This window comes from Microtus ochrogaster, chromosome 10 (assembly GCF_000317375.1).
Source record: "Microtus ochrogaster isolate Prairie Vole_2 chromosome 10, MicOch1.0, whole genome shotgun sequence".
NCBI classification, from domain to species: domain Eukaryota; kingdom Metazoa; phylum Chordata; class Mammalia; order Rodentia; family Cricetidae; genus Microtus; species Microtus ochrogaster.
This window is the reverse complement of record NC_022016.1, coordinates 48187301-48203100: the sequence shown is the minus strand read 5'-3', so window position 1 is coordinate 48203100 and position 15800 is coordinate 48187301. Positions and strand designations below refer to the sequence as shown.

General features: G+C 50.4%; 1 protein-coding gene across 1 annotated transcript; it reads left to right on the top strand.

Annotated features, from left to right (window-relative positions):
* The first annotated feature begins 1470 nt into the window (after positions 1-1470).
* Lactbl1 (lactamase beta like 1) lies at positions 1471-13317 on the top strand. The gene is made up of 7 exons (XM_005353384.1): positions 1471-1491; positions 1549-1684; positions 4243-4352; positions 6985-7142; positions 8118-8356; positions 11506-11611; positions 12333-13317. Exons 1-7 carry the CDS (start codon positions 1471-1473, stop codon positions 13315-13317), a joined length of 1755 nt encoding a protein of 584 aa, XP_005353441.1.
* The last annotated feature ends 2483 nt before the right edge of the window (positions 13318-15800 follow it).

Here is a 15800-nt window from a genome sequence, read left to right as displayed (position 1 = left end):
CCTGATTCTGGCTCCCGACCTCTACATGTACAGGTAGACACACAGAGGAAGCCTCAGTAAAGAACGGCTTCTGTGTGGACCCCAAGTTCCAGAGGTAAAAAATAATTCTGAAGCCCACTGGGATTTCCAGATATAAAAATAAAGACGTGGCTGGGGCAACGGTGAATTAGGCCTTTAGTGCCAGGCTGGCGGATCTCTGAGTTCGCAGCCAGCCTGTTCTACAAAGCAAGTTCCAGGATGGCCAGGGCTACACAGAGAAGCCTTGAAAAACAAACAGACGAAGAAAGACTCAACAGAGAAGTCCCAACTCTCTTTATCGAAGAGCTCCCTCCCCGATCCCGAGGGGTGCTGTCTAGGGTTTTCAATGGATCCAGGAGGCAGGGCTAAGTTTGACCGGTCTTTTAACCTGCAGGGCAAAGTTAAATGCTTTTTAACGCCAAAACATTTCCCAAGAGGCAGGGAATGAATGGTCGCTGCTTGCTTTGAGGTACGAGGATTAATTACAGGGACCTGCCTACGTACGCGTTGCCTGTTACGGCTGCACCAGAATGGTCGAGCAAGCTAAGGGTCCGAGGTGCTCTGCGCCCACAAGAGTCCCAGGCAGCAGGCACTGTCTGAGGGTGGAGATCCCTGAGGCTGGCTCCCTGTCTCACTCCAGGTACCCCAGCACGGTGCCTGGTGCCTAGGGGCGGCTCAGGAAAAAGGTGTTGCTAGGACACGGACAAGGAAGAGACCATGCCAGATGCAAGTCACCTTGTCAGATGCAAGGGGCTGAGAACTGGGCAGAATGGATTTACTCTTGTTGTGTAATTTCCTGGGGAGACTCAAACAAACATCTATTCACCCCTGAAAAGGCGCCAATGACAGACCGAAGAAATGATCCCACCCAAGTGAGCTTGTGGGGTCACGCACAGGAGAAGGGGTGTCCTAGGTTCATTCTGTTCACCACAAAGGCTTTTCTCCCTGTTTCAGAAGAGTGGTACAGTGGTAGGATGTTACAAAGCCTTCTAGAACCATCCACCACACTGAGCAGTACCCACATGCTGGGAGCTTCAGGCATGCCCGCTGAGGGCTCTATCCTAGGTTCGAGATCAGGAACCTGGAGGTGCAGGTGCCCCGGAAGTGGGGGTGTGGCAAGGCCTGTGCTGTGCACACCTCTGACATGTACCTTAGAGTAACCAGTACACCAAAGGCTAAAGAAGAAAAAGTGGACGGGTGTCCTGGCGTGGAGGGTTCTCCCATTAGGGAGGCTGGCAGTGGGAAAGGTGAGGAGGTCGCCATTGTTTTACACTTAGGGACTTCCATTTAAACTCCTAGGGTCACAGGTGAGGTGGGGAACACTTCCTAGAGGAGGTGGCATTTCAGGGGGGCTCAGGATATCTTAGGCGAGGTGAGGTGAGGCGAGGGCATCACGCCAGACCAGGCGTGGAGAGTTGATGAGGCATTTACCCTGGGGAGACCCTCGGCTTCATGGGTAGCATTGCAGTGAAGGTACTTTCCTCTCCCTGCAAACCCTAGAGCCCATGACCTGTGTCTTTGCTTCTCTAGGCCTGCCACCAGCCTCGTCTCCTAAAAGGGAAAAAGAAATGGCTTTCGCGGGCCCTCATCGGCTTCCTCTTCCTGTTCTCAGTGGCCATGACTGGCTGCTTCCTGTGGCAGTACCACCTCCCCAAGCTGCAGACTGGTGAGTGAAGAGGCGACGTGCTCCCGCCCCAGGGCATGTGTCCCTGTTGGGTCTGGAGCAGTCAAGGATGTAAGGGTGAAGGGGGACAGTTAAGATTTAGGCTCAGGAACAGAGGCCTCTTTGCTCCAAGTCACACTGCTTATCTCTGGTCACAGGGCACTCTGCACTTGGTCAAGTTCTTTTTTTCTTTTCTTTTCTTTTTTTTTTTTAAATATTTATTTATTTATTTTGTATGGAGTTAGTCAGAAGAGGGCACCAGACCTCAATACAGATGGTTGTGGACCACCATGTGGTTGCTGGGAATTGAACTCAGGACCTTTGGAAGAGCAGGCAATGCTCTTAACCGCTGAGCCATCTCTCTAGCCCCGGTCAAGTTCTTATAAACAAGGTGAGAACCCTATTGCCCAAGGTTTCAGAGTCATCCAGCATGGCGGTGTCAACTCAGGGTTCCCGAGATGCTCAAGCAGAGGCTGGTGAAATGGCTCAGTGGGTAAAGAAAGGCACTTGCCAAGTAAGCCTGATGGCTTGAGTTCAATCCCCAGAACCCACGTGAAGGTTGGAGGCGAGAATTGACTATGTAGACTTGTTTCTTTGGCCTCCGCATGCACATGCACGACATGCACGCGTACTCCTGTATGTGTGCCTTGTGTGCACATACAAACTTAAAATTTTAATGTTAAAAATCAAAGTTGAAGGGCTGGAGAGATGGATGACACAGTGGTTAAGTGCTCTGGCTGCTCTTCCAGAGGTCCCGAGTTCAATTCCCAGCAATCATGTGGTAGATCACAACTATCTATAGTGAGACCTGGTGCCCTCTTCTGGCCTGCAGGCATACATGCAGGCAGAACACTATATATAATAAATAAATAAATCTTTTAAAAAAATTAAAGTTTAAACGGTGCTTCTCTTGTTCTGTGAGCTGGCCTGGCCCTTACCCCTTTCAAAGACCTCCTCATTCCTTCTAGGACTCCACAGGGACAAATTATAGATGGACACCACCCTCTGTTACCATAGCACCCAGCACCCCAAGTCTCTCCTGTATCAGGGAGCAGCTTCTCCCAGTCCTGTCACTCATATTGCCAAAATTAGGGCTCAGCAAGGTGCCTGAGTCTCCCAGGGCCCCAAGGGCCTTCAGCAGACTCAACCCCTCTTACCATCTCCCCAGTATCTCTACCCCCGACCCCAGACCTTTCTGGGGTAAATTTCTTTGCTTTTTTCTTTTTTTCAATTCCTTTTCAAGGGACTTTGTTGTTGCTCAAGCAAACAGCCCACAGCTGGGTAAGCATTCGGGACCACTATTCCCAAACTACCAAGCCTTAATAGCCAGGTGTTACTAAAAGTAAACAAAATGAATTCGTAGTGGGGAAACTTCAAGACATTTGAAATGTGACCTGAGCTGTGTGAGTAGATCCAGTGGGTGCAAGTCAGTGTCAACCCACTGCAAACTTTCCAGAGTCTGGGTAGACCAGATGGCTCCTTGGATAAAGGTACTTGACACCAAGCCTAATGACCTGAACTTGATCCCTGAAACCAACATGGTGGAAGAAGAGGAAATTCCTACAGGTTATCCTCTGACCTCTACACTCATGCTGTGGTAACCCCCTAACCCCACCCAAATGTAGGCACTTTAAGGCCCCACCCAGATTTGTTGACTCCATAATGTATTTTGAGGCTCCCCAGGGCCATCTGTGTGTATGGCTACAGATGCCAGACCCATCCAGGACCCAAGGTGACAAAGCTAAGGCTCTGTCCAAGACTCCAATGACCAAGCCTGCACTATCTACTTAATCATCTGTCTAAAGAATAAACCACCCCAGGGGCTAGGGATGTAGATTAGTGTTGAGCACTTGCCTACAGTGTACAAGGCCCTGGGGTCTATCCTCAGCACCACAGGGGAATAAGCAAACACACCAAACTCTCCAGCTGGTTATTGCTCATGGTCTGGGAGCTGGTTGACAGTTCTACTGCTGGTCTATTCTACTCTTTTCAGGGAAGAATGCAAGTCACTTGGGATTGGAACCTCCCTAGGATCTAGTGTTCTCAGGGATAATTTCCCAGATTTGTCCGTGTGATGATGGCCACTCCCTAGACAAGGACAGAAGAGACTCACCCCATAACCAGTGCCTACGTTTGGTTCTGGGAACAGAATAAGCTGTCTCTGATGCTTCAGGCCTGAAGCCCCACTGGGGTTTCAAGCTCATGTTCCTCAAACATACAAAACTAGTGAGGTATAGATAGATGGAAAGATGGACGGACAGATGGATGGATGGATGGATGGATGGATGGATGGATGGATGGATGGGGCTTAGCCTGTCAGGAGGAAGTGAGAGTGGGGACTATTAGCTGAGACCTGGAGGGGCTCAATCTATGACACTATGCCTTGGTCCTTGGTCCCTTGGCTGGCCCATGACTGAACATTTTCTGGGAAGGCTCCTGCTGGTGGGAGGATGTCTCCTAAGGCATAGCTCTGACCTTTGCTGCAGCCTTCCTGTCTTCTAAGATGTCCCTTTGCCCTTGACCTGACCTCTTCTGTATTCACCTCCTGATATGTCCTCTAGGTTCCTTGAAGCCAGAGGTGACCCCAGCCCCTGTGAAGATGTGTCCGCATCACCCTGAGCTTGTGCCTCTGGCTCACCCCCTCCCAGTACTGAAGGAGGCATTGGAGAAGGTTAGTGATAGCCCAGGAAGTTACAGGTAGTATGGTAAAGCTTGGCAGAGGAGGAATTGCTCTCTGTGCTATGGCATTCATTCATTCATTCACTCAACATGCTTATATTTGTTAGTTTTCTCTGCATAACAGTGCTGGCTGTCCTGGAACTTGGCTTTGTTGATCAAGCTGGCCTTGAGCTCCCAAGTATCCACCTGCCCCTGGCTCCTGAGTGCTGAGAATAAAGGTGTGAGCTACCACAGCCAGTTTTCAACACAAATTTGAGTGCCTGTTCTGTGCCTAGAATTCTAGTGCTTAGGAGGCAGAGGCAGGAGGATCAGTGCAAGTTGGAGGCCAGCCTGGGCTACACCATGAGTTCTAAGCCAGAGGGGGGTGGGGAAATGACTAACTCCTAGTCAGTCTGTTAGGTGAAGGAAGCAGTTAAGATAACACACATTTCTGACTCAGGGGCAAGAGTGAGGATTAGGAGCCTGGGGTGGGAGTGGCCTGTGCCTTTAGTCCCAGCAATCTGGAGGCAGAAGCAGTCAGATCTCTGATTCAAGAACAGCTTGGTCTATAGATCAAATTCCAGGAAAGCCCAGTCTACATAGACTCAGGAGAATAAAAAAGAGTGAAAATTAATTTCTTAGTTAGGGTTTCTATTGCTGTACCCATGACCACAGCAACTCTTGTAAAGGAAAACATTCAGTTGGATAGCTTACAGTTTCAGAGGTATCGACCATTATCATTATGACTGGACATGTCAGCATGCAGGCAGACGTGGTACTGGAGGAGCTGAGAGTGTAGGAGATACATCTTGATCTTCCAGGCACCAGGAAGTGGTCTGGGACATTGCGTGCGGCTTGAGCATATGAGACCTCAAAGCCCACCTTCACAGTAACATACTTCCTCCAACAAGGCCATACCCATTGCAACAAAGCCACACCTCCTATGAACTCCACTCCCTATGAACCTATGGAGGTCAATTACATTCAAACTACCATAATTAGGAAAGTTTTGAGGACTGTGGAGCTGAGATGTGAGGTTTTGCAGGACCAAAGCGGAGATTTGAACAGGTAGGGGATGCCCAATGATGTATGTATGGTAAAAAAGTTGAAGGACGTAGGAGTGTACTCCAAACAGTGGGGCCAACATATAAAAAGGCCCAGGGGCAGTGGAGTGAACACAGGGCACATAGAGAGGGAGGGAAAGATGAAACGGGAGAATAACGGAGTCCATGCCACAGAGGCCGCTGTAACATGGTCAAGTGCACACATAGGTGCACACACATACACAGGTACACGCACCAGGGCACAACCTGTGCCACTCCAGGATGGCTCACCTTGGTGCCAGTCAGTTTCTACTGTGTGGGCCACTCATCTTAGGAGAAGAGACACAAAAGGATCAGGGTCAAACATCTGGGCAGCTGTGCACTCTCTGACAACCAGTAGAAGGAAAAGGGTAGCAACTTTACAGAAGGTTTTTTTTTTTTTTTTTGGTTATTTTTGTTTGTTTGAGACAGAGTTTCTCCGTTTAGCTTTGGAGCCTGTCTTGGAACTCGCTCTGTAGCCCAGGCTGGCCTTGAACTCATAGAGATCTGCCTGCCTCTGCCTCCCAAGTGCTGGGATTAAAGTCTGCCATGAGCTACCACGGCCTGGCCACACAAGTTTTATACTCAAAGATAATAGTGACTTTTCTAGAGGTGTCAATGATGTATTGCTTTTATTCCTGGACTGAATTGCTATTCTTACTCCCTGTTACATAACAAGGGAAGGCAGCCATCTCCAGACAAAAGGTCTCGGAAGACACTCTGACACAAACATGACCCCACTTCCACAGCTGCTCAAACAGCACATGTCAATTTACCAATATAACATATGTCACACAGGGCCACAGGACTCAATGACAAAGCAGCCTCCTCCTGCCTAGCACTGGGGTGTCAATTAGGGCTGTGCGACCCCTTTCTATACATGTCTAGGGAATCCCCGACTACATTGGTGAACTGAGACCCCCAAGACTGACTTAGGGCATGTGTCTAGGGAGACAGAACTTAGCATGGGGCAGGTAAGGTGTCTGGTAACTGATTAAGTAGAGGTGTTGGAAAGATGGCTCAGTAGTTTGTGCAAATACAAGGACCAGAGTTCAGACCCTCTACATGGTGTAAAGGCTGGGTACGTGTGGCCTGTCTGTAATCCCAGTGCTTGGGTGGAGAGAGGACTCCCTTAGAGCAAGGTGGCCATCTAGACTAGCTGAACTGGTGAGTTCTGGGTTCAAGAGAGAGACCCTGATCCGATACATAAAGGTGAAGGGTGTTTTAGACATCCAGTGTCATTTTCCAGCCTCTATGTCATGTGCACACATGAACACCCCTCTCGTGAACAGAAATTCAGACACACGCAAACCACACACACACACACACACACACACACCCCACATCCCAAAATCCTTTAGGGAGCCCTATGTCTAAAATCGGTGGGAGGGAAACTGATGAGAGAATTAGCCCTCACCGGGCATGGTAGCAGGGTTGTGAGGTCTGGAGCCTCCGAGGGTGTTGTGGGGGGAGGTACAGCTGTGGGGACAGGTGGGTGTGCTGAGGCAGGGGCCTCAGCTGTTATTGCACCCACCTTCTGAGCTCCTATTCTTCTTCCGCCAGGTGGATGGGATTCTGCGCAAGGCGATGTTGGCCCCTGGCCTTGCTGCCATGTCTGCCCTTGTCGTCCACAATGACACTGTGCTCTGGACTGGCAACTTTGGGAAGAAGAACGGCTCAGATCCAAATTCTGGAACCCCTAATGAGTATACCATATACCGGTTAGTGGGGTGACCTCCAGGGTCTCAGAGGGGATGAGGAGGATGGCAAGCCAAGCAGATATAGGAGGCAGGGACATTGAGGAGAACTGTGGCCGGGGTCCCAGCTGCTAGGGCCTGTGGCTCAGTCCTGATAACTCTATAGGAGACAGTGGTCCAGAGAAAGCCAGTAAGTTCAAATGCCCAGTGTCCTACCACGGGGAACCACAGGCACAGGCCAAATGAGGAAAGGAGTCCATCTCCTGGCTTCTCAGTGTGCCACCCAGGAGCGATAGCCAGCTCCCAGGCCTGTGAGTCAGTGGCACTGGCCCAGTTGGAAGCAGCTGGGGACACTTGGCAGCATGCCCAGCACGTCTCCTTTCATGGGCTGTCTGCAGAGTCCTCAGAGCTATAACAATGGGCACATTTGATCCCAGGGATGCTGTGGGGACCGTAGGGGCCTGAGGGGATTTAGCCTCACACCGCACCTTTGTGGTGCTAGACACAGGGCCCAGAATTCTGTTTGTCTTGCTTACTATGTCCTCGTCACCTGTCGGGCCATGCTGAGTGCCCTGTGAGTGTGCATACTCGCACACTCACACACACGCACACTCACATGCATGCGTATGTGTGCACACACATACCTCACCCCCCATTTTACCACATGAAACCAACAGTAAAACTCTCAGAAAGGTCTAGTAGCTTGCCCAAGGCCACATAGCCAGTGAGAGATAGGATTTACCAAATCCAGGTTGGACCCCCGGTACAAATGGGGCTTGATAAAAGGCCTAGCATGGGGCAGGCGCTGAATGGTCCATTCTATCTCAGCTTCTGGTACATTCTACGCATCCCAAGGCTCTCTACAGAGGCTGGGGATTCAGCTAGAGATGCAGACCAGAGTGGAATCTTGACTATGAGAAGCTGGAGGCTGGGCACAGGGTGGAGAGTAGGCCGTGAGGTTGACAGGTTGCCCTCTGTACTCCTGTCCCCCCAATATAGGATTGCTAGCATCTCCAAGATCTTCCCCGTGCTTATGCTGTATCGGCTGTGGGAGGAGGGCACTGTGGCCTCCCTGGATGACCCTCTGGAGCGCTATGCCAGCACCTTCTCCATCAACAACCCACTGGGAAAGACTCAAGACCCTGAACCACAGGACCCAGCGGGGGAATTTGAAGAGATGGGCTCCCTCCCAAAGCCTTCTTCTGTCACTCTCCGGAGGATGGCCAGTCAGCTGTCAGGTGAGCCTCAGAACTGCCCAGCTGAGCCAATCCACACCCGAGGGCCTCGGGGGCGGGGGCAGGCACAGGACACAGATTCCCATCCATTAGGACTCTTCTCTGGTTCCTGAATGGCCATGGGTGGTGGCCATGGGAATCCAGGTGAGGGAATCCAGGGATAGTTTTTTTTAAAAACTTTATTTTAGAAATGCGTGTTTGTGTGTGCATGAGTATATGCCATATGTGTGTGGGTGTCCACAGAGGTATGCACCAGACCCTCTCCAGCTGGAGCTACAGGTGAGTGCCAAGAACTGAACTTGGGTCTTTGGGAAGCACGGCTTTAGCTGTCATCTCTCCAGCACTGGGACTTACTTTATTTGAGACAGGGTCTCTTGTAGCCCAGGCTGGTTCCAAACTCACTGTGTAGCTCAGGGTGACCCTGAACTTCTGGTCCTTCTTTCTCTACCTCTTGAGTGCTAAGATTACAGGCATGTGCCACTCCATTTTGGATGTATGTCATTGGGGGAAGGAACTCAGGGCTTCACATGTGCCAAGCAAGCACTGCACCAATTGAGCTCCACCCCTGGCCCGAACCTGGGAATACAGATGAGGCAGAGAAAAGCTCACACACAAATGAGCCAGGATCTGTGTATCGTGCCAATGGCAAGGCAACAAATTGAAACTGGTAGGGAGCTCTACAGTGAGGGCCTAGACTCCCTGAACACACACATAAAGGACATGTGGAAAACCACAGCCCACGGGGGACAGAGGTAGAGGACAGGGAAAGAAATGACATGGCACAGAAAAGGCTGTGGAATATTTAAAGATGCCAACCCTTGTTCACAGAAACACACACGCAACTTAAAACCACACTGAGGCCGGGCGGTGGTGGCACACGCCTTTAATCCCAGCACTTGGGAGGCAGAGGCAGGCGGATCTCTGTGAGTTCGAGACCAGCCTGGTCTACAAGAGCTAGTTCCAGGACAGGCTCCAAAACCACAGAGAAACCCTGTCTCGAAAAAACAAACAAACAAACAAACAAACAAACAAAAAAAAACACACTGAGACACACTGTTCACGTCAGACTGGCACGATTGAAATAGTGGGTGCATTGATCGGGGAAACCATGGAGATGGTGTCCTTGTCCACAACAGTGGAGGGAATTTAAACTGACTTAAATTTAACCCCCCTGTGCTGGCTAGTTTTATGTCAACTTGACACAAGCTAAAGTCATCCGAGAGAAGCAAACCTTGATTAAGACAACATCGCCATAAGATCTGGTCGTAGACAAGCGTGCAGGGCATTTTCTTCATAGTGACTGATATGGGAGGGCCCAGCCCATTGTGGGGGGTGTCACTCCTAGGCGGGTGGTCCTGGGTTCTATAAGAGCTGAGCAAGCCAGAGGGAGTAAGCCAGTAAGCAGCATCCACCATGGCCTCTGCAGCAGTTCCTGCCTCCGGGTTCCTGTCCTATTTTAGTTCCTGCCTTGGCTTCCCTCGAATTGTGATAGGTAAGTCAAATAAACCCTTTCCTCCCCAAGTTGCTTTGGTCATGGTATTTCATCACAGCAACAGAAACTCTAACTAACCACCCCCATAAACAAACAAATGGCTCACACCTGTATGAAGGCAAATTCAAATATGATCACAACAGTTCTCTGTCTTTTTGAGTTAGTGTCTCAAGTAGCCCAGGCTTTCCTCACACTCTCTAGGTAGCCGAAGAGGACCTTGAACTCCTGACCCTCCTGCCTCCAGCTCCACTACCCCAGTCCATCACCCGTTAATAGGCCGGGGATCAACAGTACAGTGTGCACTTGACATGTGAAAAGCCCTGGGTGGAGGCCCAGCAACAATGGGAAAAAAAGAGCATACATTCCGTTGGACTGAGAAATCCCACTTCTAGAAAATTCTGCTGTAGATGTGGTCACCCTATGTAGCATACAAATGTTCACAGTTATTCACTGAAGTGTTTTACAGTAATAAGGGGAGCCAGTGGGAAGATACCTGTAGCCCAGCACTTCTAAGATGGGGGCAGGAGAATCAGGGGTTCAAGGTCACCCTGGGCTCTCATGAGACCCTCTCCAAACACAAAAACCAAAACAAGAGGGGGCTGGAGAGATGGCTCAGTGGTTAAGAGCACTGACTGTTCTTCCAGAGGACCCGGGTTCAATTCCCAGCACCCACATGGCAGCTCACAACTGTCTGAAGATCAGTTCCAGGGGATCTGACACTTCACACCAATGCACATAAAATAAAGTTAAATAAACCATAAAAATATTTAAAAAAAAACCAAAACAAGAAAAAATGACCTATATGTTCCTCACTAGGGGAATGGCTATGCAATCAAATACCATATAACTCTAAACCAGTGGTTCTCAACCTTCTTAATGCTGTGACCCTGACCCCCAACCCTAAAATTGTTTTCATTGCTGCTTCATAACTATAATTTTGCTACTGAATAGTGTCTCAGTTCCTAAGACCATCGGAAATATGTGTTTTCTGATGGTGTTGACCCACAGGCTGAGAACCACTGCTCTAAATGACGTTCTTTGTTTACAGATATGAAATAGGGAGGAGAAAAGTTCATGTATTATGTGTTGCTACAGAAATAAAAATTATGTAAAGATTATACAAACATACCAATTATAAAAACATGTTTATGTATGAGACATGTGTAATACGTATGATTATATACCATGCTATGTATTATATAAATATTAATTTTTTTTACATTTTTTGTTCGTGTGTGTGGTATGGTAACATACACACCATGGCACTTGTGTGGATGTCAGAGGACAATTTACAGGAGTTTGTTGCCTCAGGACTGCCATAGAGGTCCTGGGGATTGAACTCAAAGAGTCAGGCTTGTAGGCAGGCGCTTTTACCAGCTAAGCCATCCTGCCAGCCCTAAATATTAAATATTTCAGGTTGTATTAAATGCCTTTGGAAGGCCTGGTCTTGGTGGTACCTGCCTGCAATCCCAGCACCTGGGAGAGCGGAGAGAAGAAAGAAATGAAAACAGTTTGCTTCCAGGAAGGGGAAATCATGGCCTGCTGGGGTGGGAGGAAGGTAGGGGAGGCTTGTGAGCAAAGGTGATTTGGTGGCTGTCTAGAGATGGGGCTTCCCCGGCAAAGCACAGGTCCTGCAGGCCTGACCACTGCTCTTCCCTAGGGCTTCCCCGAAGGCTGCGGGGCACTTCGCTGTTGTGGAGGGGCAGCACCCAGGAGGCTCTGAGCCTGCTCAGGGATGACGTGCTAGTGGCTGACCCCGGAAGCAGGTGAGGAGTGTGCCGTGAAGTCCAGCTATACTTGAGGAAGTGTTTCTCCCAGATGGTTAGAGTAAGCCGGGTTCTGGGGATCACTGAATAGAGTCCACCCTACAGCCAGAAATAGAGTCCATCCTACTGTGGCCCCCACGGGCAGGCACAGCAAGGCCTGGAAGAGCTGGAAGAGCGGGTCTGTTCCAGTCTCCGGGCCCCTCATCAACTGAAATGTTTATTAAGCATCTGCTCTGGGGTGGCATGGTTGGGCACATTTGTCATCCCAACACAGCTTGGGCTGTACAATGAGATTATCTAAAAACAAACAAGACACAAAAAGCAATTAAGGCAACTACTCCACCCAGAATCTGCTGAGCGCTGAATATAGTAGCAAACATTTGACCAAGGCTCCTTTCTACAGTTTACACTGATGAGAGAGACACAGTGAAGAAATAAACGACACAAATACAGATTTTGCCGCGATGGCTGATGGTGTGCAGATAAAAGTCTGACCCTTGAACAAGAAGTGTAGTTTTGAGAGCTTGGGGTTGGGGGTGGAGGACAGACAACACACATATGTCAGACAGAGGCTGCTGGCACTCCTCTGACACGCTGGGCCAGATTTCCCTCTGCTTCTCCAAATACGGTAGGTCATATGTTCTTTCCCTCCTGGTGCCACCACACTGTCCCGGGGATCATATCCAGGACCCCATCCCGATGCCCCTTTCTCTCCCTCCAGATGCCACTACAGCACGCTGGCCTTCTCGCTTCTGGCCCATGTGCTGGCTGCTCACACGGCACAGGGCAACTATGAACGCTGGGTATCTGAACAGGTGCTGGAACCGCTGGGGATGAGCGACACCAGCTTTACACTGACTGGAGCTGTGCGAGCTCGCCTGGCTGCCGGCTTCTATGGCAGCGGCCGGTCTGCGCCGCTCTACGATCTGGGCTGGTACAGGCCATCGGGCCAGATGTACTCGACGGCTGCAGACCTGGCCAGGCTGGCGGTTGCGCTACTGGGCGCAGGGCCCCGACGGCTGCTGCGGCCAGACAGCCTGGCCACGCTGCTGTCACCGCTGCGCACCTGTGCCCACGGCTACTTCGCTCGAGAAACTGGTACACCCTGGGAGTTCCACGAGCAGCACGGATACCGAGTGGCGCGCAAGGACGGCGACTTGGACGGCTATGCCGCCAGCCTGGCGCTCGTGCCACCGCTGCGCTTAGGATTTGTGTTGTTGCTGGCGGGGCCGCGCCCACCCACGCGAGACCTGGTGGCTGACGCCCTGGACGTGCTACTGCCTGCTCTGGAGCACGCTTTGCGCGATGCTGAGCGCGCCCCTGCGCCCCCACCCAGCGCGCGCCCATTTGCTGGTTTCTTCACCTTCGCGAACCGCACCTTCTACGAGGTGCGTGCTGCGGGGCCGCGTGGCGAGCTGCGCTTGCGCCAGTTTGGGCCGCGCGTGGAGGCGCTCGTGCCCGCCGCCTTCCGATCGCTCGCCCTGCGCCACGTGCGCGGCCGCATCTTCCAGCTGCACGTGGCACGTGAGTTCCCGTGCACGCTGCCGCTCGCAGACGCCTGGCTGTCTCTGGAGGCGCAGCACGGGCAGCTGGTGCGTTTCTATCCGTTGGACCGCCACGGGCTGGCGCCAGGTTTCGACGTGCCCGGACTCAATACCTACGGAGTGCTGCGCCTGCAGCGCAGGCCGGTGTTCAGCTCCCAGTGAGCTGGGGAATCCCAGCGTGCGCCCTAGTGCAGCGCCCACCCATGCCTTTGCACTGCTCATGCATGCAACCATCCTCATGCCTCCAGCCCTTCCACACCAGCCTGATGTTACCTGCTACCTGAAGCCTCCTCCTGCAGCCTGCCCCCCAGCCTCTTGCTTACAGCCACTCTCCCTGACACATCTCACCTTCCGCCATTGCAGCCCCTCCATACCTGCAGCCTTCCTTCAGCCTCTTTTCCCTGCAGCCTCCCCTGCATGGGTTTGTCCAGCTCCAGCCTTGCCCTTCCTCCAGCTTCCCACCCGAGGTTGGCAGGGAGGCCAACCAGAGAACACAATAGTTGGCAAAGTGGGTGGTCTTCCTTGGACCACAGCTGATTTCAAATTGCCCTTATTCACCTGGGAGGAAGAGTTATACAAGAATTTACAGTGAGCATTTATAAACGTAGGCATTGCCCCGCCACAGTGATACAGGTCAGCACTTGGGAGAATCAGGAATTCGAGGCCAGACTAGACTGCAGGAGACTGTTCAGACAATCAAAGAAATACTAAAACATTTTTTGTGTGTGTCTGTTGAAACAAAGACAAAATACCAGGAGCGGTGCTGTCTTTTAAAAACCACTCTTTCTGGGCTGGGAGTGTAGCTCAGAAGGTAGAGCGCTTGTGTAAGGCTGCTTAAAAACGGTGTGGTAGCGCGTACCTGTAACTCCACTATTGGGGAGGTGGAGGTAGAAGGATCAGAGGTCCAAGCCAGTCTGAGCCACATGAGATACTGTTTAAAAGAACAACAGTTTTTTTTTTTTTTGTCTTAAATTGAGTTACAATTTACCTAATATTAAAGGCACCATCTGCCGGGCGGTGGTGGCGCACGCCTTTAATCCCAGCACTCGGGAGGCAGAGGCAGGCGGATCTCTGTGAGTTCGAGACCAGCCTGGTCTACAGAGCTAGTTCCAGGACAGGCTCCAAAAGCCACAGAGAAACCCTGTCTCAAAAAATCAAAAAAAATAAAAAATAAAAAAATAAAGGCACCATCAGGTGCAGTTTATATATTCATTTAGTGGGACTGCAAATAGAACCCAGGGCATTGCATACTAGGCTCTATCAACTGAACTACATCCCCAGCCTGAGTTTGGATGATTTAGAGAAATCTTTATACCCATCACCACAATCAAGGTCCCTGAGATTTCCATCACCCCCAAAGCACCACCCCTGCTATTCCTTTGCAGTTACCTCCCCTTCCTCTTCCCCTCGCCCAGCCCCAGGCAACCACAGGATGGTCTCCTGTCATTTTATATTAGTTTCACCTGCTCCTGCGTGTGCTGTGAAGGGGATCACACTGTGGAGGTTGTGTGTGCACCTCCTTGGGCTCAGTGTGCTGTATTTGAGGTCCAAGTCTTTATTGCGCATCCATAGCTCACTGCTTGGGGCTGGAGAGATGGCTCAGTGGTTAAGAGCAGTGCCTGCTCTTCCAAAGGTCCTGAGTTCAATTCCCAGCAACCACATGGTGGCTCACAACCATCTGTAATGAGATCTGCAGGCAGAATACTGTATACATAGCTCACTGCTTTTTACTCCACGGCATGGCGGTGCCATTTTATCCCTTCCTCCGCTGATGGACATTTGGGTTGTTTCCAGACGGAGGTTGTTAGGGAAAGACGTTGTGTGCAAGTTCTCCTGTGTGCATAGGCTTTCATTGGCTTGGGTAGGTTTCTAGATGTGACTGCCAGGCAGTCTTCCAAAAGCTTGGTGCCGTGTTCTATCCCCGCATGGAAATGTGTGGTGGTTCTGTTGCCCACGTATGTGGCAACACTTGGCTCTGTAAGTCTTTTTAATTTTAGCCATGCGGGTAGTTCTGAAGTCGTATCTCACTGTGGTTTTAACTGTATTCTATTTATTGAACTGTAAAAGATATATATGTATAATATATATGTATAGATGCACACACACTCTCTCGGGATTCAGTTCCCTCCACTCTTTGGATTGATTTTTTTCATTTTCCTTTTTTATGTACATCAGTACTTATGTATTTCTAGTCTAGGCTGCTGTGGAACTCACACGGTAGCCCAGGGTAACATTGAACTTGTGAATCCCCTGCTTCCACCCCCTGAGTGCTGGGATTATAGGCATGCACCACCACACCCCATTTATGTAGTACTGGATACAAACTCTCAGGGTTTCATGCATGCTGGGCAAACTGTTCCATCTGAGCTACACTACCAACCCCTGTTCCTCTTTGTAATATTTTTTTAAAGTTTATATGTGTGTGGTAGTTCGGGGTACGTTTTCATGAGTGTAGAGACGATGTCAGAATTGGAGTTATGGGCAGGCTGCTGTGAACCTGTGGGTGTGGATGCTGGGAACTCAATTCAGGTCCTCTGCAATAGCAGTATGAATCCCCCCCTTTTTTTTTTTAAAAAAAATATCTATTTATTCTTATTTTACATGCATTAGTATTATGCTTGCATGCATATCTGTGTGAGGGTGTC